This window comes from Colius striatus, unplaced genomic scaffold, assembly GCF_028858725.1.
Source record: "Colius striatus isolate bColStr4 unplaced genomic scaffold, bColStr4.1.hap1 scaffold_35, whole genome shotgun sequence".
NCBI classification, from domain to species: domain Eukaryota; kingdom Metazoa; phylum Chordata; class Aves; order Coliiformes; family Coliidae; genus Colius; species Colius striatus.
Window position 1 is genome coordinate 956010 of NW_026908519.1, and position 24367 is coordinate 980376.

Below are 24367 nucleotides of genomic sequence, written 5' to 3' on the forward strand. Positions count from 1 at the left end.
GGGAGTTTTGGTGGTGTTTTGAGGGAAAAAGTAGGTTTTGAAGGGAAAAAGGGTTTTGAGGGCATAAAGGGGAGATTTTGGGGTCTTAAGGGATAAAAGGAGACTTTAGAGGGGAAAAAGGGAGAGTTTTGGGGTCTAAAGGGATAAAAGAGGGGTTTTGAGGGGAAAATGGGGGTTTGATGGGAAAAAATGCGGTTTTGAGGGGAAAATGGGAGGTTTTGGGGTCTTAAGGGTTAAAAGAGGGGTTTTTGAGGGGAAAAGGGGGGGTTGAGGGGAAAAACGGAGGTTTTGAGGGGAAAGAGGGGAGGTTTTGGGGTCTTAAGGGATAAAGGGGGGGTTTTGAGGGGAGAAGGTGGAGTTCAGTGGACCTTTGAGAGGAAAAGGTGTGTTTTGGTGGGAAAAAGTTGGGTTTTGAAGGGGTTTTGAGGGAAAAAGTGGTAGTAGAGATTTGAGGGGAAAAGGGGTTTTTTGATGGAGTTGTGGTGCAATTTTGAAGGCAAATTGAGGTTCTGTCAGAGTTTGGAGGGAAAAACTGGGGGTTTGGCGGGCTTTCAGAGTAAAAAAGTGGGATTTTGATGGAGTTTTTAGGAAAAAAGGGATTTCAGTGGAGTTTTGAGGAAAAAGTGGGGTTTTTGTGGTGTTTTGGAGGGAAAAAGTCATATCTTGAAGGAGTTTTGAGGGAAAAAGTAGGATTTTGGTGGAGTATTGTGGGGAAAAAAAAAGATTTCTTGGAATTTAGAGGAAAAAGTGTTTGTTAGAGTTTTGAGGGGAAAAGTGGGGCTTTGGGGGTTTTGTGGGGAAAAAGTGGGGTTTTTAAGAAGTTTTGAGGAGAAAGTGGGAGTTTAGTAGAGATTTGAGGGGAAAAGTGGGGTTTTGAAGGAGTTTTGAGGAGAAAGTGGGAGTTTAGTGGAGAATTGAGGGGAAAAAGTGGGTTTTTGGTGGAGTTTTGAGGGAGAAAGTGGGAGTTTAGTGGAGATTTGAGGGGAAAAGTGGGGTTTTGAAGGAGTTTTGAGGAGAAAGTGGGAGTTTAGTGGAGAATTGAGGGGAAAAAGTGGGTTTTTGGTGGAGTTTTGAGGGAGAAAGTGGGAGTTTAGTAGAGATTTGAGGGCAAAGTGGAGTTATTGGTGGAGTTTTGAGGGGAATAAGTGCAGTTTGGGTGGGAGTTGAGGCTGGAGCTGAGGCAGAACCGTTTCCCTGAGAGGGGTGTGAGCCCCTGTGCCAGGCTGCCCAGGGAGCTGGGGGAGTGCCCAGCCCTGGAGGGACCCCAAAGCCGTGGGGCTGAGGTGCTGAGGCCGTGGGTCAGTGCTGGGCTGGGCAGGGTGTGGGGAGCACTGGGACTGCAGCAGCTTCAGGGGCTTTAACCACCAAACAATTCCTGATTCTGAGGGGAAAAGTGGCATTTGGGTGAGGTTTTGAGGGGAAAAGTGGGGTTCAGGTGGGTTTTTGAGGGGAAAGGTGTCTTTTGCTGGAGTGTTGTGGGACAAGATGTGGAGTCTGGCTGGCTGTGAGGGACTTTGCTCATCCCTTTGGCTGCGGGAGGGGTGTCAGTCGCATTCAGGACGGCTGCTCTGCCAGAAGGAGGGGCTCGGAGACAAGAAATCAGCGTCAGAGCCTGAGCGGCAGAGGAACGCTGACAGTCGCAGCTTTCCTTCCCCTCCAGAGAGATGCCAGGGGACCCTTTCAGCCAGCCAAGCTCTGCCTCACTTCCCTCTTTTGAGGTGTGAGGTGTCCCTCATGGTGCACAGCGAGTCTGCTCAGCCCACCCTGCAAACGCCAGGACGCTGAGGGATAGAAGGAAGCCCTCAGCCCCGGGTGTCCTACCCTTGTAGAGAGGTCCTAGGATCCATGTCGGCCAGCCAAGTTCCACCCTCCCAGCCCTTGCTGCCTGACAGGCTGCTCTGAGACCTTCCTGAAGGGCTGGGGGCTTTCTCCTGTCCCTCCGTGTCCATCGGGTCTTTGTTACAGCCTGGCTCGGGCAGCGCCGAGCCCAGAGGCAGAGCTGGTGAACTGGCAGCGGCTGCCCACAGGGGAGCCAGAGCCCCGCACAGCCAATGGCAGCCCAGGACGCGGGCACAGCCGTGATTGACGTGTGCACCGCGGCCAATCGGCGGCGGCGGCGCCTCAGGGAGGGCGGGCCCAGCCACGGCTGTGGCAGCCCCGCAGCCAATCAGAGACATCATCGCCTCAGGGAGGGCGGGCCCAGCCCAGGAGAGAGTGACAGCTCCTCAGCCAATCAGAGAAAACGCTGCCTCAGGGAGGGCGGGCCCAGCCAGGGCAGTGACAGCCCCGCAGCCAATCAGAGGCGGGCTCGCCTCAGGGCACAGAGGGAAGGTGAGGCCAGGGAGCCCAACATGGCAACAGGGGAAGGAAGGAGAGGAAGGAGGAGAGGTCACTGGTGAGGGATCAAACTGAGGCCTCCTGCAGAGCCGGCCTCTGCAGCACCCTCCCCGCTGCTCTCCCCACTATTCTGTAACAGCCAGTGTGTGTCTGTGGGAAATGATTTGTGCCCAGTGTGTGAACCTAAAAGGTTTGAAGCCCCTCTGGTGTGATGTGTGTGAGGGAATCAGTGTCCAGCGCGTTCGAAGCCCCTCTGGTGTGATGTGTGTGAGGGAATCAGTGTCCAGGGTGTTTGAAGCCCCTCTGGTGTGATGTGTGTGAGGAAATCAGTGTTCAGGGTCAGGAAAAATGTGGGTAATGTGTGTCAGCATTCTCCAATATTTGTTCAAGGTCAAAGCTTCAGTTGATGGTGACATGCCATTGAGAGTTGTTCAGTCCAGAGAGAAGAGATTTGGCAGGAATGTGCCATAAACCCTATAGCCTGAACAAATCAGCCTGGCCTCAAGTTAGCTTGAATTGGGGTGATCCTAAAGAGACAGACAGAATTGGTCAAAGGATGGTTAGAAACTGATAGAAGAGATGGAAGTTGTCAAAGAGATAAGAGCCAATGGAACTAGAGTACAGAAATGTAGGCAGGGGCAGGAGGAACAGCCCAGCAGCTGCGGGGAAAGATTGCAACAGGCCTTGTGAATGCGTGGGGAACAAATCTCCAGGGTTTTCATCATGAACTGGCAGCAAGTGTGTGTGTGGGGGCCTCAGACTCTCTCATCTCCATTGAGTGAGGTTGTTGCAAATGTGCTGGGGCAGAAAAACTTCTCTACACCAAGTCAGATCAGCAGAGACATCCTTTATGTGACGATGCGCCGGGGACACGGGATGGTTCCCAAAGAGGCTGGAAGCTCCTCGCTTCTGCTGCCATTGGTGCAGGGAGGGAAGGCCCGTGCAGGAAAAAGCCCCCGTGATCCCTTGTGCCCTGCAGCGCTGCTCCCGAGGGCCACCCCCAGCGACTCCTGGAGGGCCGCCGGCCCGGCGCTGTGGTAGTTTGAGCCTGGCTGGATGCCAGGTGCCCACCACACCGCTTTATCCCCCACCTCCTCAGCAAGCCAGGGAAGGGGAGGAAATAAGATGGGAGTCTCGTGGGTTGAGATAAAAGCAGTTTAATAAAGAAGCAGCAAAGCCGCGCGCGGGAAGCAAAGCAAAAGCAGATAAAGCTGTTCCTCTCCACTTCCCATCAGCAGCGATGTCCGGCCACCTCCCGAGAAGCAGGGCTGCGGTACGCGTAGCGGTTGCTTTGGGAAGGCCAGAAATGAATCTCGCCTCCCCTTCCTGCTCCTCTCCCCCAGTTTATATTACTGAGCTGACGTCAGAATATCTCCTTGGTCAGCCTGGGTCAGCTGTCCTGGCCATAGTCCCTCCCAAGATCATGCCCACCCACAGTTATTGGTGAAGGTGGGGGAAGGAATGCTGGAGGGACAGCCCTGATGCTGTGCGAGCGGTAGTCATAATATTGATATCAACAGTAAGCACAGCACTGCAGGAGCTGCTGTGGAAAGTCACTATCATCCCAGACCCACTACACATGGCAATTGCAAAAACTTTCTCTTTACCCACCTCAGCTTTAGGGTTGGCACAGGCCAAGGAGCAACAGCAGTGTATAGGATCGTTTAAGCACTGTGCCTCGATCCCTGCAGGCAGGGGATGGGAGCGGGGCCAGGGCGGGCTAGGGGTGCAGGGCACGGGGAGACACCCGCGAGTTGCCGCTGCCGGCTGACAGCCCGTCCCTTGCGCAGGGCTGTTGGTGGCGCGCAGGCGGGGAGGAGAGGGAGGAGTAGAGAGAGAAGCCCATGATGCCGCTGGCTGCCCTTGCCGCCAGGGCACGTTGCTGGCTCACGGAAACTTTGGTGTCCACCACAACCCCGAGGTGTTTCTCTGCAGAGCTGTTTCCAGCTGGGTGAGCATGGACTGTCCTGGTGCTTAGGGCTGTTCTGCTCCCGGTGCAGCAATGTGTCCTAAGTGCTTGTTGAGCTCTGTGAGGCTGCTGGCAGCCCACTGCGGCAGCCGGCTGAGGTGCCTCAGGCTATCAGCAGCACAACCCTGCGCTGGATCAGCCGCTCGTTGCAGAGCGCTGTCACCCGCACATGTGCTGAAGGCAAATGCTGTCCGTTCCCGCACGTCTCCCCCCGCCACATCTCTGCCGCGGCTCTTAGCGCCGATCGAACGGAGCAGCCTTTTGATGCCGTCGGGTCATCTGCAGCACCGTCCCCTCGTTTCCTGCAGCTCTGAAGCTCGCCAGCACCGTTCGGCAGGGGCTGAGCGTGTGCGCAGGAGCGCTGGGGCCGAGCAGGGGGCCAGCCCGCGCCGGTGCTGTGGCGCCGCCCCTTCTCCTGCGCGGAGGGGCCCTGTCGCCGGGGGGCCGGGCCGGGGCGGCCGTGCGGGCTTCGGGCAGAGGCGCGGGCGCTGTGGCGGCGAGGGGCCGAGGCGACGGGGCGGGCAGCGGCGGGCCCGAGCTCGGCTCCGCTCGGCTCGTGTGCGGCCCCGCCGGGCCCTTGTTCCGCCGATGGCGGCCGGGCCGGGGCCGTGGCTGCTGGGCTCGGGCTTGGCCTTGGGGCCGGCAGGTGAGAGGCGGCGGGCGAGGAGGGCGGCGAGCCCGGGGCGGGGGCAGCGGCAGCGGGAGGGAGGGGGACAGGGAGGGGGAGAACAGGGAGAGGGACGGGTGGAGAGAGAAGGAGAAGCCGGGAGAGGGCGAGGGAAAGTGAGAAGGAGAGAGGGAAGAGGGTTCGGGTGCGGGGCTTGCCCCGCTGTTGCGGCTGTGTCCGGGCCGGGCGGGGGGCGCTGGGGCGGCGGGTGCCCGTCCTCGGGCCGTGGGCGCGCCGTGCCCGGTGCCCGCGCTCTCCGTCCGTCCGTCCGTCCGCAGGCGTGTGGGCGCAGCTGAGGCTGGTGGAGGCCGGCGGAGGGCAGCGAGCGCCCGGGGACTCCGTGCTCCTCTCCTGCCGCGGACACGGCTTCAACTTCGGGACATGCGCAATAAGATGGTACCGTCAGGCACCCGGAGGCAGGCTGGAGTGGGTGTCCTTTATCTCCCCTAGTTCATCACTGATTCAACATGCACCGGCAGTGAATGGTCGAGCCTCTGTGTCCCGGGACAATTCCCGGTTTAGGACAGCTCTGTCTCTAAGTGCCCTGAGCCCACAGGACTCTGCCCGCTACTTCTGTGCTGTTCGCACACACAGGGACGGGAAATGTAAATGAGCTTCATCAGAAACCTCCTGGCACTGCCCCAACTCTGGGCCTCAAAACTGGGGACTGTTCCCACACTTTTTCAGTGCTGCTCCCCGGAGAGTTGTGTAGTTACAGCATCAGTTTTCCAGTGTTGATTCTGAAAGGGTCATTTCAGTTGGTTTTGTCCCTTTCTGTCCTGACCCTTCTGATTGCCATCTCCCCATGTCTCAGGCTGATCCTTACCCCTGTCACACTCCATAACCTTTTCGCCTTTGTAAACAGTTTTTGCTGTTAGCTTTGGTTCCCACCCAGCCATGGCCCAGCTGGTGGGGTCTGTAAATAGCCTTGCTGTGGTTTTGGGCATGGCTCAGGCTCACTCAGTCTAGCCCACAACTTAGCTGCCTGAGGACTGGGTAGAGAAAATGAGGGAAATACAGTGTCATTTGGAAGCTTTGGAGCAGAATAGGGAATTTGTGCTTTTTTTTCCTAGATCTGAGACTGTAACAGGAGCAAGGGACAACTTGAGAGCTGTGGGGCCATCTTCAGAATCCCAGCAGCAACGGCGTGCAGTGCTGCTCCAGAGGAAACTTGGGGTGGCCCTACAGCACATCTCTATTTGCCCAGAGAGGTTTTGCTGCCAGGTGAGTTGTGGTAGTTTAGACCAGTGTCCACCAAGTCATTAAATCACTCCCCCTCCTAAATGGGACAGGAAAGAGAGAGAAATAGAACAAAGCACTTGTGAGTTAAGGACAGAGAGGTCACTCAGCAGTGAGCGTCACGGGCAAAACAGGGAGAAAAGGTTTGATTATTACAAAAGAAGAGCAGGGAGATGAGAAATAAAACCGTCTGAAAAACCCCTCCCCCCACCCCTTCTCTGCCCAGGACTCCCCTTCCTTCCCCCCAGCAGCGCAGACCATGGGGCTTGTGGGCAGTTCATCACAGATGGACTCTGCCGCTGCTGCTGCTCAGGGAGAGGCCTCCTCACGCTTCCCACTGCTGCACTGTGGGGTCCCTCCCACTGGAGACAGTCCCTCACCAACTGCTCCAGCGTGGCTCCTTCCCACTGGCTGCAGCTCCTCACCGACTGCTCCAGCCTGGGGCCTGCCATGGGGGCAGCTCCTCACACCCTGCCCCAGCGGGGGTCACCCACCGCCACAACAGTCCCACGGGGACAGACCGCTCCAGCCCGGGGCCCTCCCAGGCTCACAAGCGCTGACACAAACCTGCTCTGCACGGGCACCTCCCCACAGGCTCCCAGCTGCTGCCAGGAGCTCGCTCCAGGATGAGCTTCCAGCACAGCCACAACCTCCTGCAGGCATCCACCCGCTGCAGCCTGGGCTCCTCCACGGGCTGCCAGTGGGTCTCTGCTCCCTGAGGACCTCATGGACTGCAGGGGCACAGCTGCCTCACCATGGTCCTCACCACATATCACAGAGGAGTCTTTCTTCCAGTGCCTAAGCACCCTCCTCCCCCTCCTTCTCCACTGACCTTGGGGTCTGCCCAGATGTTTTCACATTCTCCCTCCCTGTGGCTGCTGCAGTTTTGCAACTGACCAACAACCTCCCTTCTCAAATCTGTTCTTCACAGAGGCGTTACCTCCATCACTGGTTCTGCTGGCCACACTATTTCTGACCCAAGCCTGGAATCTATTGGCGTTTTTGGGCACCTGGGCACACCGCTGGCTCATGTTCAGCTGCTGCCAATTAACACTCATGTCTTTTCCCTCTGAGCAGCTTTCCAGCCTCTCTGTCCCAGCCTGTAGCACTGCCTGGGGTGAGTACAGTGACCAAAGCTGAGGCAGGGAAGATGTGGGCAGAGCTGATCTGTGGGCAGAGAGGCAAGAGCGAGCGGCTCTGGCCACGTGTGCTGCCGTGTGTGTGGTGATGTTCCCCATCACAGGTAAGTGAAAGGGTTGATGTTTCCTGGGAACTGAGCTTGCCCCTGTGCTCTGCAGGGCTCTGTGGAGCTGTGCTGGCTGCTGCAGCCTGACCTGCCCCTGGCTCCCTTCCTGCCATCCCCGCAGGGCACAGCAGTGTTGGACATCTGACCAGCCTCTGCAGAGGTGGGATGGGGATGCACCAACCTGCTGCTCACTCATCTTGTGGGCTGGTGGTGTAACTGGGGCTGGAAACTGCTCATGGGGCACTGCAGCCCATCTTAAAAAAAACAGGTTTCAGGAGGGCAGTGTAGTTGTTCCCTACTTGCCTGTGAGAGGTCCTTGTCCCTGCTGTGCTCATTCAGAGCCATTCCAGGGGCAGGAGAGTGGATTCCTCACCATCCCAGCTTGGGAAAGAAAGGGCTTTGTCCTTCAGATGCACTTAGTGTTTTGAATGGGAAAATCAGAAAAAGCTCCTGTCTGACACAGAAGAGGGGAAGGTGTTGCCTCCTTCCTGGTGCCAGCTCTATTTCTCTGCTAAACTTTTTCTGCTGAGTTCACAGAGAACCATTTAGTTCTCCTACCAGTCCAGTGTCTGATGCTACACCAGCATCACTCCAGTCTTTGCTCCTTGGAGTGATCAGTTTGTTGCTCCTCACTGAAGCAGACAGACACTGGCCAGGTGGGCTCTGAGCAAGATGAAGGAACTGATTGTGTGGGAGGCTGATGGAGTCATCAGCAAACAGCATCTTGGGGAAAGAGACACCATGGTTTCTGGTGCCCCATGGAAACAGGGTGTCACTTCACTACCCTGTTTCTGCAGCAGCAGAGGGCTGAAAAGGGCACAGTGCTTGCAACACAGGCAGGGCCAGAGCAGACCTGGAAAGAGGGGGGTTAAATCCATCATGGATGGTTGTTGCTGGCCTCAAGGCAAGGCACTTGCTACACCTCTCTGAGCTGACTTTCCTGGCAAGGGGCATAGAGGTACTGCAACAACTTGTGGGAGGCTGTGATGGCAAGTGTGTTTCTGTGGCCACCCAAAGGGAAAAGGCTGTTCAATTGCATCTGAGAGCCCAGTGACAAACTGGGTGTGTTCTCACTGCTCTGGGAAGACTTGGCAGCAGGCAAAGGCTGTGAGAGAGGCACCTGGATGTACCCAGGTCTGTTACAGGAGGCATTTAGAGCTTGTTCTCTTTCTTCTGCCAACATTTCAAGAGACTGAAAGTATCACATCAGACATCTCAACATTTTCCTGGGAGGAATGAGGGAATAAGGAGGAGAAAACACTTAAACACAATAAAGAGTAATTACAACAGTAATGCAAATAAACACGGAGTGATACAGTGGGGAACCACTGTATCAGTGGGGAGTCACTGATTTGTGAATAGGATGAAGTAATGCTGTTTCGTTTTGTGTCTTAGAACTGGGTGTGAAGATGCAGAGACTGCTCCATGATCCAATTAAAAAGCCAGCTTTGGTCAGTCATAACTAGATATTTCCCCCTTCAAGCTCAGCCAAGGGCTTAGGTAAATAAATAATAGCCCACAGAATAGCCAACACTGTGGTCAAATAATCTAGCTCACAAGAGCAAAGAAACTGAGAAACAAAAAAAGGTGCTGGAGTAATTGGGAAAATCCTTCCAAAACCCTTATAAAAATAACTCAAGAGATAGTAAGAATCAGATACCTGAGTGCATAAGCAGCTTTAGCACATCAAGGCAGATTCCATCAAACCACTGTCAGCTAATCCAAAGGAATGTTTTAACAGTTCATAAATGTGATGTTTGTTATTTCCCGTGAAAACAGGTTTTGAGACCATAAATACTGGAAAGTCCAGAAAGAGTTAGGAAATTTAGAATGAAAGTAGTTAGAAATTGGTAAGATTGGGGCAACTGGTCCACAGATGTTCTTGAAAGTTTCTTCATTTGCTGCATCGTCAAGATGAAACATTCTTGAACTTGGAGGAGTTAATCTCTGAAAATCAAGCAGCTCCAGGGCCCTCTTCTTTCCAAGGCCATAACCTATGGGATTTTTCTAAGCAGGAGAGCCCAGATTCTGCTCTCCTGAAGTCCAGGGCTCCAGTCCTGCTTTTCTGCATTGTCTTCTCCTCTCTGGATCCTGAGCTCAAACAGTGCACAATAAGTCTGCGTTTATGAACAATCATTTTGCCTGCTTCCTTGTCTCAAACCAGCATAAAGACTTTCTAAGGCACTAAATGACCCTCAGACACCAACTTTTAGAGCCCAGATAAGAGCTCAGATAAACTCCTGAGAACTGAAACCAGGTTCAAGGTGAAGCAGATTGTCATAAATGCTTTGAGATAGCACTAAAAGTGCTGGATTTTCATGTTTCTTCACTGTTTACTGATATCACATTTCTTTATGTGGTGTATTGCATCAGAAACCACTCAAGAAGTCACATGACTAGAATCCAAATTCTGAGTAGTAAAGAAGCAGGAAGTGACAGTTTTTTGCAATGAAATCTATCACTGTGGTGGCTGGGTCACCACAATGATATAAACAGCATAGGGTCCTGTACAAAAACCTAGAGGAGGAAAAAAGGCAACATATTTTGGGGAAAAAAGAAGCTGAGTGACTGAAATGATTAAGGAGGCAAATGCAACATTCTTTTAATATTTCTGTTTATCCTGGGAATAGAGCTCAAAGGGTCTCTAAAAGGTGGACGAAAGGTAGAAGCTGGAAATTCTGTCCTCACTTTGAAATCATTGAACTATTTCATTATTGTTTTTCCCTTTCCAGTTTTGGAAGAAAATGTGGATCTGGAAATCCTCATGGGATTGCACATGTGGATGATTAGGACAAATATCTGGCTTTTCAACCCCTGTTCTTACAACATTTTTGAATACCACAAGGAAAGAGTGATTGACTGCAGTAAGTATCAGCAGTGTGAGGACAGATAAGCTTATTTTTGGAAGTGGGACGACTCTCACAGTTGAGCCAAGTAAGTGTCATTATGTTATTTGTAAAATGTTGTTAATGTGGAGGAGGATGAAGGAATCTAACAGTTTGGGTTCATTGTAAGAACTTTCTGCTGTAATAATCACTCTGTCCAGGGTTTCCAGGTGAATCCTCAGCTTGAGCCTGCTAAGGAAGGCTGCCTCTATATATTGCTATTGCTCCATCATCCCCAAGCACTGGGTGTGCATTACTTCATAGAATCATAGAATCACAGAATGGTGGGGTTGGAAGGGACCTTTAGAGATCATCCAGTCCAAAACCCCTGCAGAAGCAGGAACCACCTAGATCAGGTCACACAGGAACATGTCCAGTCTCCAAGGAAGGATCCTCCACACCCTCCCTGGGCAGCCTGGGCCAGGGCTCCCTCACCTCACAGGAAAAGAGATTTTTCTTATATTTAAGTGGAACTGTTTGTGTTTCAGCTTCATCCCATCACCCCTTGTCCTGTTGCTACTTACTATAGAAAAAAGGGATGTCCTAACCTCCTGATACCCACCATTGAGATGTTTGTAACTATTGAGATCCACTCTCAGTCTCCTCTGCTCCAGACTAAACAGCCCCAGGTCCCGCAGCCTTTTCTCGTATGAAAGATGCTCCAGTCTCCAGATCATCTTGGTGGCCCTGCACTGGCCTCTCTCCAGCACTTCCCTGTCCCTCTTGAACTGAGGAGCCCAGAACTGGACACAGGACTCCAGATGAGGCCTCACCAGGGCAGAGTAGACAGGGAGAAGAACCTCCCTTGACCTGCTGCCCACACTCTTCTTGATGCATCCCAAGATGCCATTGGCTTCTTGGCCACGAGGGCACATTGCTGGCTCACATTACTTAACGTGTTAACTGGATAGCAATTTGGCCCAAATTTCCTGTGAAGTGTCTTACCCTCCAGTGGATTTTCACTGAATCATTTTGAGCAGGAATGAACAACTTAGTCATGAGTTGACAGTGGAGAGATGTTTTCAGATGGATCTTTAGCTCTCTGGTATAAGAAGTTAGTTTTTGACACTACAGATTCTTAAGGGTTGGAAAGGACCTCGATAGATCATCCAGTCCAACTCCCCTGCCAGAGCAGGACCACCTAGAGTAGAAACACAGGAACTCATCCAGGTGGGTTTTGAATGTTCCCAGACTCTACAACCCACCTAGGCAGCCTGTTCCAGTGCTCCCTCACCCTCACAGTGAAGAAATTATTCCTTCTGTTTCTTTGGAACCTCTTATGTTCAAGCTTATACCCATTGCCCCTTGTCCTATCATTGGACATTACTGAGAAGAGCCTGACTCCATCTTCCTGACACCCAGCCTTTATGGATTTGTAAAGATTAATGAGGTCACCCCTCAGGCTCCTCTGAAGAGGAGATGAATGGAGCATGGCAGTTATTTTGTTATTTCTCTTCATGTTTAGCTTTAACATAAGTGACACTAACACCACATTCATAGTTTCACCAGGTAAATAATTCCACTGGCATGGAAACAGAGGAGAAAGGAGCTTAAATATCCTTGGGCTTAAATTTTCACAGCTGCCTCATGTCTAAGACTGCTTAGAATGAAAGAAAATTGGCTGTGAAGTTGCCTAGGCTCTGAAAATGCAAATGTGATGAGCAGGGATTATAACAAGCCTTAGTTCTTCCCAGCTCTATTTGGAATTTTATGATGTAAAGAATAGGTGGATGTCACCCCAAGGTTTTTTGTGGAAGTATGAATAATGGGGCAGGAGGTGAATTTGTTAAGTAGATCTTCGTTATCCTGAACGTCCAGGTGCATACCTTAAGACTTGTTACGATGCTTTTAGAGGTCTGCATGTCCTTAAAGTGCTGCAGAAATGTCCCATGTAATGTTACGTCTCTAAAACATCCTGCTCTCCTTCCAGAAAGCCTTGGGACTCCCTTAGGTGCTGCCTAATATCTGTCCAGGTCTGTTGGGTGTCTTGCATGGGAATAAATGTCTGCTTTGGAACAATTTAAGTCCATTTCAAATTCCAAAGGGCTAAAGGAATACAAAGTTATCATTCTGGAGAAAGATTTGTTCCTCCCAACCAGCAAATCCTCAGTTGCAAGTGTAGGGCCAGACAAAACTGCCAGATTCCATTATTTTAACATCACTCTACGTTGATTGGAAGATGATATTTGCTTGTTTGTTTGTTGAAAGAAGCAAAATATGCCACAGAGAATAGTAGAATGTGGCAAGAGGAAAACAAAAGACAGGGAGAGGGAAGACTGAGCAGTGGTGTTGCCATTTCAGGCATTCACAGAAATGCTGGTATGATGCTCTTGTTTCTCACATAAAGAGTCCTGTATGTACATAAATCCCTCCCAAAAGCAAGCAATTGTAGGGATTTGTGTATGTGTTTTCAGATAATGCAAAATAATGGGGCTCAGTTGATGCTTTTGGAAATAATTCTCTTTATCAACCACAATTGCACTGTGTACATTTGCTCCTGCTGAAAGTCTTACCCAGTGCATCATGCCAGAGAAGCAGCTTGCTAGTATATTGACTGTTTAAAAATGCTGGAGATGAGAAAAAATGAAAAGCCTCTTCTCAGATAACAAAGAAACCACAGGACTAGCAGACTCTGGCAGAACCATGTTACAGCACCTGGAAAGGAAATGCATGTGGGAGGAATAGCAAAATGAGCCTTTTTTGATTGACATGTTTAAACTGTTAGAGCTGCGCTTGTTTTTGGGAACAGCACTCAACTGACTGTGGAGCCAAGTAGATGTCCTTTATGTACTAACCTTGTCTGAGTTGTAACTCACACTCCCTAATGCCTTAAAGTAGCTACTTAGACTGTAGGCTTTCTATCTATTACATTCTCATATGCAGTTAGATGATTTAAGTATTAAAGTCATGCTTTGACAGTTTAAAGGGAAATAAAGTTTCTGTGCAGGCTGACATTTAAGTCCTTAAGAATTTCTATTATGTCAGAATGAGAAACACAGCACTGAGACGAGAGAAGGATGGTATACAAAAGCATTGAATGGAACCTTATGAACATTTCTGTACTAGTTTAATCATAGAATCACAGAATCACAGAAGGTGGGGGTTAGAAGGGACCTTTAGAGATCATCCAGTCCAACCCTCCTGTTGAAGCAGGTTCACCTAGATCAGGTCACATAGGAACATGTCCAGGTGGGTCTTGAAGAGCTCTAAGGAAGGAGGCTCCACACCCTCCCTGGGCAGCCTGGGCCAGGGCTCCCTCCCCTCACAGGAAAATAGATTTTTCTTATACTCAAGTGGAAGTTTTTGTGTTCCAGCTTCATCCCATCACCCCTTGTCCTGTTGCCACTTACTATAGAAAAAAGGGACGTCCCAACCTCCTGACACTAAATTATTCAGAGTTGGGGTTAAACTGAATAGGTCAACTGAATTCAGTGAATGTTTGATTCCTGTTTGGTATCTGTTTGCTGTAGGTGAAGCTATGTCAGAGTACTACTTGGCTTTCACCTCAGTTGTTCAGTATTGGGGTACCGGTGGCAAAGAGAGTAAAATCAAGGCCCCTTGATCAAACCTTAAAAAAGTGTCCTGTATTGAGAAAAATGTTACACCTGAAAGATCTTTTGACCACCCTGCAAGGCAGATGCCATGCAAAATTCAAAGCCTAATGCACCTCTTTTTAGCAAAGAGATCCATCAGCATGCTCCTGACAAGCTGGACATGTAAATCTTTTCTTGTCTGTCTAACCAGCCTTCATAAGCTGAGCTCTGGCTGGCAAGGAAGCACGCTAGATGATTCCCTTCAGTTTCTTGATTTTATCAAAATTCATGTTGCTAATCTTGTCCTGACATTTGTATGTGGAACCAGCCTGGTTTCTCCATCTATGATCTGAGGGCAAAGATATTTTATTTTTCAAGAAATCACAATGATTTGTTGGCTACTGAATCATTTTGAGACCACTGTTTCCTGAAAAGACATCTCTTTCAAGTTTAAGCAATCATGTTTCATTACTTGTATGTCATAAGAAATTCCTTGAGAAGGCTGCTGCTGTGTAGTTGAAATTAAGGCTTCTGCAGTTGTGAAACCTTTATCATTCGTGTGTGTTGCTTGGAATTGGGAACTGAACTCTAAAATGCCTTCGAAACTGAAAAAGAAAAGTATATAAAAGTTTCAGAGTAACTGTTATAAATGAGCACAATGGGCCATTTAAGCCAATTAAAACCAATTTATTAATACAGAAAAGAAAAAGCAAAGCACAGCGCTGGGCGACAGGGGGAGTCACCGCTCCACCAACTGCCGCACCGAGAGTCGTTCTGTTCCTCCTTTTATACTCTCCTTCACGTCACCCCTCCAGCGTCCTTCCGCGCATGTCCACCCAGTTGCTAGGGGTCGTTTTCTGCCTCCGGCTGATCGTTGATGAAGGCCCCAGTAGTCTTCCTTGGTGTCCTCTGCTTAAGTCTGAAACTTGGAACAACTTGTAGTTGATTAGTTCAGTAATGTTTATCTTTTGCGGTTTCTCAGTTTCATAAGCTATCACAAGGTTGCTAGCCCTTGGTTAACTATTTACAATATATTCTTTCCTATTTCTAGTGAACAAAAAGGTCATGTTCCCATTACAATCCCCCCTTTTTCTATTTCACTCTTTTTGTTCACTGAACCTGGCGAGCTCCTTTCTGCTGAGCTCCAAGTAGTCCTCTGCGTTTTCACTGTTTAGGGGTTCATATTTCGCCTTAACAAGCATCAGGTGTGCAGCCTCCAGTCTTCCCTTTACTATGTTTATCAGTTTGTTAAATATACAGGGCCCAACGGTTAATATTAAGATAAATACTATTAGAGGTCCTGCTATAGTCGACAATAGCGTTGTGAGCCAAGGAGAATGGTTGAACCAGGATTCATACCAGTTTTGTTGCGCTTCCCTTTCCTTTTTACGTTTTTCCAATTGCTTCCTGAGCTCGGCCATGGTATCTATCACCACTCCAGTGTGATCTGCATATGTGCAACACTCCTCTCGTAAGGCTACACACAACCCTCCTTGTTGTAAAAACAATAAATCTAAACCCTTCCTATTCTGGAGCACTACTTCTGATAAGGACCTTACTGATTTGACTAGCCCATCTATCGCCTTTTCGATTCTACTCAAATCTTCATCTACTGAGGCTCTTAAGTTTATCATACCTTTTTGTTGGTTTATTAAGGCAGCTGCTCCTGTTCCTATTCCCAATATTCACAAAAAAATTCCCCAGGGTAGTTGCAATATGCCTTCCCTGGATTTGATGCTGGGCACATATAGAACCCTACCTTATTCTTACAGGGCTGGGTCTGGATAATGTCACACAGTTGACACCTAAAAGAGGGGGCCCCCAAAGTTGTAGTTGTTGCAATGACCCGTTGATCTTCCCATCTGATAAGTGACCATTTGAAGGGTTCATGGCTTGGTACATTGTCTCCTAGCGCTTTCCTGATCAATAACCATATCATCAACATCCCCATTAAAGTTGAGTAAAATCCACTGCCAGTATGTGTATGGTTAATTAGTCTGTTCAACTTTCCCATTCTTCTAACCCGAATCCTCTCGCCCCTTTGGTCATTGCCTGTAAGCTCCATGGGGTTCCGTCCTTTCACCAAGTATCCCTCTGCCTCGCCCGTCAACTAGTTTGCTGCTAGTTACGAGGGTTATTATCTTCTCGGCAGCAAGGATCCTTTTAGGGATGGAACTTACATTCCTCTCGCTCTTTGAGAGAGTTCACAGGGAGTTGCACCTGCAGCTGTTGGTTCGCCCACGGCTTGACCCTCGCGGGGGCCGAGAGGCTGGTTAGAATAGTATTGCCAAATTCAAATAAGAGGCCCCAATCCCGGCTTTGAGGCCTCGGATTGAGGTTATGCCCAAACTATCCCTCCCAGTACGGTTGGCAAGTATGGGCCCTCCCTTTTTCTGACAGTGGATCTATCACAACTTCTTACAAGTTTTAACTTGTACCAATTTTAAAACAAAAGTTCAGCAAGCTAAATAATTAACAAAAATGCAAAAGTTAGCTGTTAAAAATTCAAGCTCGGTAAATAGGGACACAAAGTCAATAATAGCTTTCGCTGGATTCTTTCCTGGTTTGCTGGTGACAGTCTTTCCCACTACTTAAGGGGCAGGGATTTATAATCGTACCGTCTTTCCTTCCTCCAAGTCTATGAGCTTTGTTCGGACGTCCCTGGCGTAACCTTAGTTAATACCAGCTTTAGGTCGTCTGTTGGTGTCTTTACTTTCCACTGAGGAACTGGACACTCTGGGAAGTTGGAAGGGTCTACTGGCCCTTTTATTCGGCTTGCATGAGTCCACCCTTTCTCGGCTGTTCTTATGGCGGTGTCTGTGGTGAGCAATGTTAAATAGGGCCCTTCCCACTTCGGTACTAGCGGGTTTTCCTTCCAACTTCTGACTAACACCCAATCTCCGGGCTGCACCTGATGTAACACAAGATCCAAAGGAGGTCTTTGGGTCCACATTCCTTTTTCCCATAAACTTCTCCTATACTTTGCCAAAATAATTAAATAACGATTCAAAATTTTGTCATTAATATTGGGGTTTGTTTGTACCTTCTCTAAATTGTAAGGCATTCCATATAATATCTCAAAGGGAGATAACCCCGTATCGGCTCGTGGTTGTGTTCTAATGTTCAATAGGGCCAGTGGTATACACTTGACCCATGATAATTTAGTTTCTAACATCAGTTTAGTTAATTGGTTTTTTTTTATCTCTCCGTTCATTCTTTCGACCCGCCCTGAGCTCTGAGGATGATATGGGGTATGTCTTTCCCACTTTATTCCCAACGCATTAGCTAAATCCTGAGTTATTTTCGAAGTGAAATGCGGCCCTTGATCCGAATCTATGGTCTCGGGTACCCCATATCTCAGTACTATTTCTTCAAGCAAGATTTTTACTACAGTTTGGGCAGTCTCTCTGGTAGTTGGGAATGCTTCCACATAGTGTGTGAGATGATCCACCATCACCAAAAGATATCTTGTTCGCCCCACTTTAGGTAGCTCTGTAAAGTCAATTTGTAGGCTCGAAAATGGTCTCTTAGCTAAGGGTCGACCTCCAGGAGGTAATTTCCGCATTATTCCCCCTAGTTTTGAGGTCCGTTCCTGTTTGATGGCCTTTTAGGTGTACTACTGCAATTATCAATTGCTGGTGAACTAACCCCTTCCCTTGTGAGTTAATTAATCCTCGTTCTTCCCATAATTTTCCAAAGGTGTGTACTACCCCAAACCCATATTTAGAATCAGTATATATCGTTCCCTCCTTCCCCTTCAAAAGTTTTAAAGCTCTAAGGATGGCATACAATTCGCAGGCTTGTGCTGACCAGGACTTATCTAAGGCCCCTGATTCCACTACTTGTAAGTTTGTGCCTCCGATGATAGCATAGCCTGATTGACGTTTCCCTTCTACCACCCGGGAGGATCCATCTACAAATAACCTTTCTCCTTCGTCTAACTCTTCTTCTTCTAGGTCTGGCCTAATCTTAGTTTGTTCTTCAATAGTTATCAAACAATCATGTATCAAAGGTGTCTCTTCTACATTCCCAAACAAAAAGGTAGCCGGATTCTGAATAGCAGTTGTTTCTAAGGTGAAATTCGGTGCTTCTAATAAAATTCCCTCATATTTCATAAGTCTAGTGTCTGATATCCATTTATCTGCTTTTTGCTGCATCACGCTCCTGATATTATGGGGAGAGTAAACCTTAAGATTGCTGTTAAAGGTAATTTTCCTAGCCTCTTCGACTAATAAAGCACATCCAGCTAACATTTGTAAACACGTAGGCCATCCTCTGCTTACAGGGTCCAGAAGTTTCGATAAATATGCTACAGGTTTCCTCCTATCTGCCCATTCTTGGGTTAGTACTCCAAAAGCAATCCCTCCCTCTATATTAACAAATAAATAAAAAGGTCTTTTTAAATCAGGGAGGCTTAAAACTGGGGCATGCATCAGACTCCCCGTTAGTTCCCTCAGTTTTTCTGTGTCCTCCTGAGTCCATTTCATCCACCCATCCTGAGTCAGCTTTTGGTATAAGAACCTGGCCTTACTACTATAATTCTCAATCCATTGTCTACAATATCCTGTTAAACCCAAAATTTGTCTAATTTGTCTCTTGTTTTTAGGTATTGGTAATGATAGGATAGCCTGCACTCTTTCTGGGTCCATTCTCTTTTCACCTCGTTTTAAATAGTGCCCTAAATATTTTACTTCTTCTTCCACAAACTGTAGTTTGGCTCTTGAAACCTTTAATCCTTTAAGTCCCAAAAAATTTAAAAGTTTTATACTTTCTTTTCTTACCGCTTCTTCATCTTTTCCTGCTATCAATAAATCATCTACATATTGTATCAAGGTTAGCCCAGGTTTAGTTTGGTAATCCTCCAATATTTGTTCCAAAGCCTGCCCAAATAAATTAGGGGACTCTGTAAAGCCTTGGGGTAACACCGTCCATCTAAGTTGTTGTTTTCTCCCTGTCTCTGGATCCTCCCATTCAAAGGCAAAATAATCTCTACTTGCTTCATCTAAAGGACAAGTCCAAAAGGCATCCTTTAAGTCGATTACACTGTACCAGTGGTTGTCCGGGCTCAGTTTACTCAATAGAGTATAGGGATTAGCTACTACTGGAAACCTAGCTATTGCTCTCTTATTTATTTCTCTTAAATCATGTACTAGACGATAAGACCCATTTGGTTTCTTTACAGGTAAAATTGGAGTATTATAAGGGGACATACAGGGCTCCAGTAATCCCTGCTTAATTAGCCGGTCGATTTCTGGTTTCAGCCCTTTTCTCCCTTCCAAAGACATTGGGTATTGTTTTATTCTTACTGGAATTTCTGGATTTCTAATGGTTACCTTGAAGGGAGTAATTTCTAATCTGCCGACATTATCAGGATTATACCACACTTCGGGGTTGATCTTCTCCTCATCCTCCAATCTCAAGGGGCACAATTTAATCTGGATCTCTTGTTCCACCACCTTGATTTGAATACCTAATTCTACAATCATATCCCTTCCTAATAAGTTGTAATCTGATTCGGGTACTAATAAAAAGTCCCCAATGCCCATTTTGGAGTCTGATTCTACCACTACCTCTTTTATTATTTTAACTTCAAACGGTTCTCCTTTTGCTCCCACTACCGTGACAGTTTCTCTAGATAGTTTACACCCTTTAGGTAATGACTGGAGTGTAGATCTTTCTGCTCCAGTATCAACCAGGAAGGTAATGTCCTGGCCCTGGGGACCCACTTTCAATTTTATCAAGGGCTCCCTTCGATGTTTCTGGGTCCCCAAGAGGTAGAGCCCCTGACCCCCCTAATCCTCCTTAAACTCCTTCTTATCCCTGATCCGCATCCGACATTCCTTCTTAAAGTGTCCTTTTTTTTTTTTTTTTTTTTTTCCGCAATAAAAACACACCTTCAAGTCTGTTTATCTCGCCCATTCCGTCTTGGTTCCCTTTTGCCTTGCTCGGGTTTCCTATCCATTTCTTGACTTTCGTTAAAAGCTTTATTAATAAATATTCTGTCCTCATGGAACAGATTCCCTAATCCCTTGCACAATTATTGTCCTGAGATCTTGCATATGCACTCTATGGGCCGGGTTCTGATGGTCCCAATTAGGGTTTTGTAACAGCCATTTTGTATCTGCTGCCGGCCCTTGCGCGTGCTGCATATCCCAGATGCGCATTCCTTCCCTTCTGATCCTATTTTTCTCTTCTGCTGTAAATAGGATGTTTAATATAGATTGTAATTCCTCCCAAGTATATATGTTGGTTCCTAAAAATTGATCCACCCGCTCGGCTACTCCAAGCAGATCCTTTAAAAGGTGTCCCATTTCTTTCTTAAATTTCCTAACATCGCCCAAACTTAGGGGCACCAATATAAACCCTATGCCGGCCTGCTATTCACCCAAATATTTAAGGCTAGCCTTTTCCAATCCTTTTTTTTTTTTTTTTTTTTTTTAAAAAAAAAAAAACCATTTATAGGCCAAAACACTTTTTAGAGATTTCCTTCCCTCCAATAAATCATTGTGGCCTCATCCTTGTCTAGTGTACCTGGCGCCAGGCTTTCCTTAGGTATTGGAGGGAGTTTTACCTCGGCAGGGGGCTTACTCTTCCCCTGTCCCATTCTTCCGGAGTGCTTTCTTTCCGCGCTCCGGGATCCCACAGGGGCTTACCCTTCCCCTGTCTTATTCTTCCGGAGTGCCTTCTTTCAGCGCTCCGGGATCCCACAGGGGCTTGCCCTTCCCCTGTCTTATTCTTCCGGAGTGCCTTCTTTCAGCGCTCCGGGATCCCACAGTGGCTTGCCCTTCCCCTGTCTTCCGGAGTGCCTTCTTTCACACAATCAACTTTCGCTTCCCCTGGTTCGTGGCCCAAGCCCTCGCGGGTCTGTGGGAACCGCACTACTGAGGGTCCGCACTCACTTGGAGAGTCTGGCTGCCAGCTCTCCTCTCATGCACATCACACAGTCGCACTCCGGGATCCCAACCCCCGCCCGGACGGATCCCGTAATACTCACGCGCCCTGGACCGTCGTCCCGCGTCTTCGTCCGGACTTTGTGCACAAAACTTTTAAGGGGGTTCCCCGGGCCCTTAATTCTTCCGGAGTGCCTTAATTGCACTCCGGGATCCCCTTTGCTTTCTCTTTTCTTTCTTTTAGGGGTTCGTCGGTCGGGGTCGAGGATGGATTTCAAGCACCGGGGCCACCAAATTGGTGGGGCGCCCCCCCTAATGACTGAGAATCCTCCCCTACGGCCTCCGATCCGAGTCACGGCACCAAGCTTGTTATAAATGAGCACAATGGGCCATTTAAGCCAATTAAAACCAATTTATTAATACAGAAAAGAAAAAGCAAAGCACAGCGCTGGGCGACAGGGGGAGTCACCGCTCCACCAACTGCCGCACCGAGAGTCGTTCTGTTCCTCCTTTTATACTCTCCTTCACGTCACCCCTCCAGCGTCCTTCCGCGCATGTCCACCCAGTTGCTAGGGGTCGTTTTCTGCCTCCGGCTGATCGTTGATGAAGGCCCCAGTAGTCTTCCTTGGTGTCCTCTGCTTAAGTCTGAAACTCGGAACAACTTGTAGTTGATTAGTTCAGTAATGTTTATCTTTTGCGGTTTCTCAACTTCGTAAACTATCACAAGGTTGCTAGCCCTTGGTTAACTATTTACAATATATTCTTTCCTATTTCTAGTGAACAAAAAGGTCATGTTCCCATTACAGTAACTCTTTGGAAAGATGAGAGAGCAGGGATTTCAAATCCTCTGAAAGCTTATCAGCATCTTTTAAGCTCTTTCAAAGCTCCAATGCTCGGGCACATTTGTCATGCCTTGAAGTTTGTTGGTTTCTTAACACTAAAACATTACCTCTGAAGGTTATTACACTAATTTAAGGAAGCTTGTAAGAAGATTTGTCCATGGACATCAGAAGTTCATTGGCCTCGGGTTGTTCTTCCCTTCAAATCAGTTTATTATACCAATTCTGCATTATACTTCTAACTGCCCCTGGAGCTGTGGAACAAACAGTATGTCACAGCAGATGGATGAGAAAGGTCACACTTTTCAGAACAAGCAAAAGAATTTTTGTTGAACCAAGTACCAGTGTTACTCTTTTTCATTGTCTCCCGAATGTGTCGGAATAGCTCACAGCACGTGCAATGTCTAGTGAGGAAAACTTTCCCCACAGCTGAAAGTTCTTGACCTTGTCAGGAACTCCTGGAGAAGTGGAGATCCACAATTCACAGACTTCTGATTGCTTCTCTCCTACTTCCCCATCTTAGAGACAAAAGTCGTTCTTGCATCTGAGCATTTGTTCTAGAAAAGATCAACCTTGTCCCCCAGTCCAGCAGCAGCACTTCATTTCTGCAATGTCATTCATTGGGGTAACTTTGCACAATAGTGAAGCAACAAACTGACATCTCTTTGTCCTGTTACTCTTGCTGTGGTTAAACCTTTTAGCCACATCAGGAGAAGATTTGGGGGAGGGGAGGGAGAGTTAAGGAAAACCAGTTATTCTCCTGTGTCTCTGGAATATGCAAGACAGTCCTTGATCAAAGTGTTATTTTTAGGAATTAAATTGTTGAGAAAGCGGTGTAATTTGACTCTTGGAAGGGAATAAATAAATGTTCTCTTCTGGTTTGCAAGTCCTTTACTTATAAATAAAAAATGAGCTTTGGAAAAAAGGAGGCTTAGAATCCTGTGAACTGAAAGCTCCCATAAAACCCCCTACTCTCTGCCTTTGATCTGATCTTTTAGAAGCAGCAGTAAGAAATAATGAGGAAGAAAATGCAGTTAGTCATTGATAAAGCCAGGAATTAGTCACAGCTGGAATATATATGAACTTTAAGTGACAGCACCTCAGACAAGTTGGCCATCAAACCAAATCATGCCCAAACAATGCTTTATTTTTTTTACAGACAACATAAGGAGTTCTGACCCACAAGTCATTGTGATGAAGTCGAGAAACTGGAAGAAGATGGCAACACCGAGAAAGTAGCTTGTTTGGCAAGGAAGTTCTATACAAAGAATGTCATCTTGGAGGTGTCCTCTAATGAAGTCATATATGAGCAAAATACCCCCGTTTTGACATCAGAAGGGTTGTACGATACCATTAAGGTGGTCAGTGCAACAAAAGGCACAGAGGTGGCTTGCACAGCCAAACACGATGGCAAAGAAGCATTGCTAGGTACAGTTTTGTGGTACAGCTGCAGCTTATTTCTGGAGGCAGCATCTTCTGATGCTTGCTGTTTCTCCTGCTAGTGAGTGCTGTGCTGGGTAACCAGCAGAAATGGGGAAGACATCTGGTACATGAGCAAGTGGAGATGACAGATGTTTAAAAGCATAAACAATCTGAACTGTTTAACAACTTGGAGTTACTTTTTTTGGGAGAAAAGTAAGGCACAGTCTTTTTTAAAAATGCACATTTAGTTATGACTAAATAGTTTCCCCCTGGAAGCAAACATCTTGGCACAGCCTGAAATAGCCTTTGTAAGCACAGCAAAAAGTTACAGTGGTGGGATTTTGTTTCTTTTTCTTGAAAAAGGGGATTGATTTTTTTACTCATTCAAACACTAAACCCAAAGCAATTCAATAATTCTTCTGTTTTCTGCAAATGCATGGAGAAATCTCCTCCTCTTCATTAATCTTAGAATTAGTGAGTGGTCAGCGGAGCCTCAGGCTGTACTGCCCACGTGTTCCTATGGGAAGGGTCATGTGAACATTTTGTTTAATCCTTTTAAAAATGTGACTATCATTTGTAACATTTTTTTTATTATCATGCTGCAGAAAAGGAGGCTGAAGAATCAGTAACAGGGAACATTTGCAACACCACAGACATCTCTATGCAAGGTTAGTTACCTAATAGATTGTGAAGATACATGACAATGTTGGTGGTAAATGCATGCAAATCTATTTTCTCAGGGGTAGGGGAATCAAAATACAGCTGCTTTAAAAGGCAGCTGGTTTAGCAGCAGACAAGCATCGTAAAGCAAAACCCAGTGTAGACAGACATCCTCCTCCCATGTTGTTGTCATGTATCTCTGTCATCTTCCCCTGAATCGATAACCTTTGGGTTTGGTTTTTTTCCCACTTTCTGACAGTGTCACAATATCCAAATCTAGACCATGATCTCTCTCATCTTTTCTCTATCACTGAACAGATGCTGAAGGGGAGAAAACAAACATGCTCTCTGTGACTGTGTTGGGCTTGAGAGTCCTGCTGGCAAAAAGTATTGCCTTCAATGCACTCATGAGCATCAAGCTGTTTCTTTTCTGAGGTAAGGAAGCACATAGCTTGATCTATAGAAATACTGGAAGCTCCTGCCAGGAATGACCCCTTGTCTTTTTGTAGTTCTCTGTCATTACACCTGTTCACCTGCTCCTGCTCCCTTTAAATAACTCTTGTAGGTTTCTGGGAAAAAGCACAATGCTTATCTAAACCTCATCCCCAACAACAACCAAAAAAATCCACCTGAAAATCGTCCCATTGTCACTCCCAAACCACCAAGAAAACAGCCCCTTT

The 24367-nt window shown here is 47.6% G+C and overlaps 1 protein-coding gene across 1 annotated transcript; it reads left to right on the top strand.

The window, feature by feature from the left end:
• Positions 1–4894: 4894 nt before the first annotated feature.
• Positions 4895–24121, top strand: LOC133629249 (Ig heavy chain Mem5-like). Its single transcript, XM_062019904.1, is given in 8 exon segments — positions 4895–4952; positions 5252–5557; positions 5879–5891; positions 10334–10392; positions 22765–22806; positions 22809–23033; positions 23633–23695; positions 24006–24121. Coding segments are annotated over 8 exon segments (882 nt in total).
• The last annotated feature ends 246 nt before the right edge of the window (positions 24122–24367 follow it).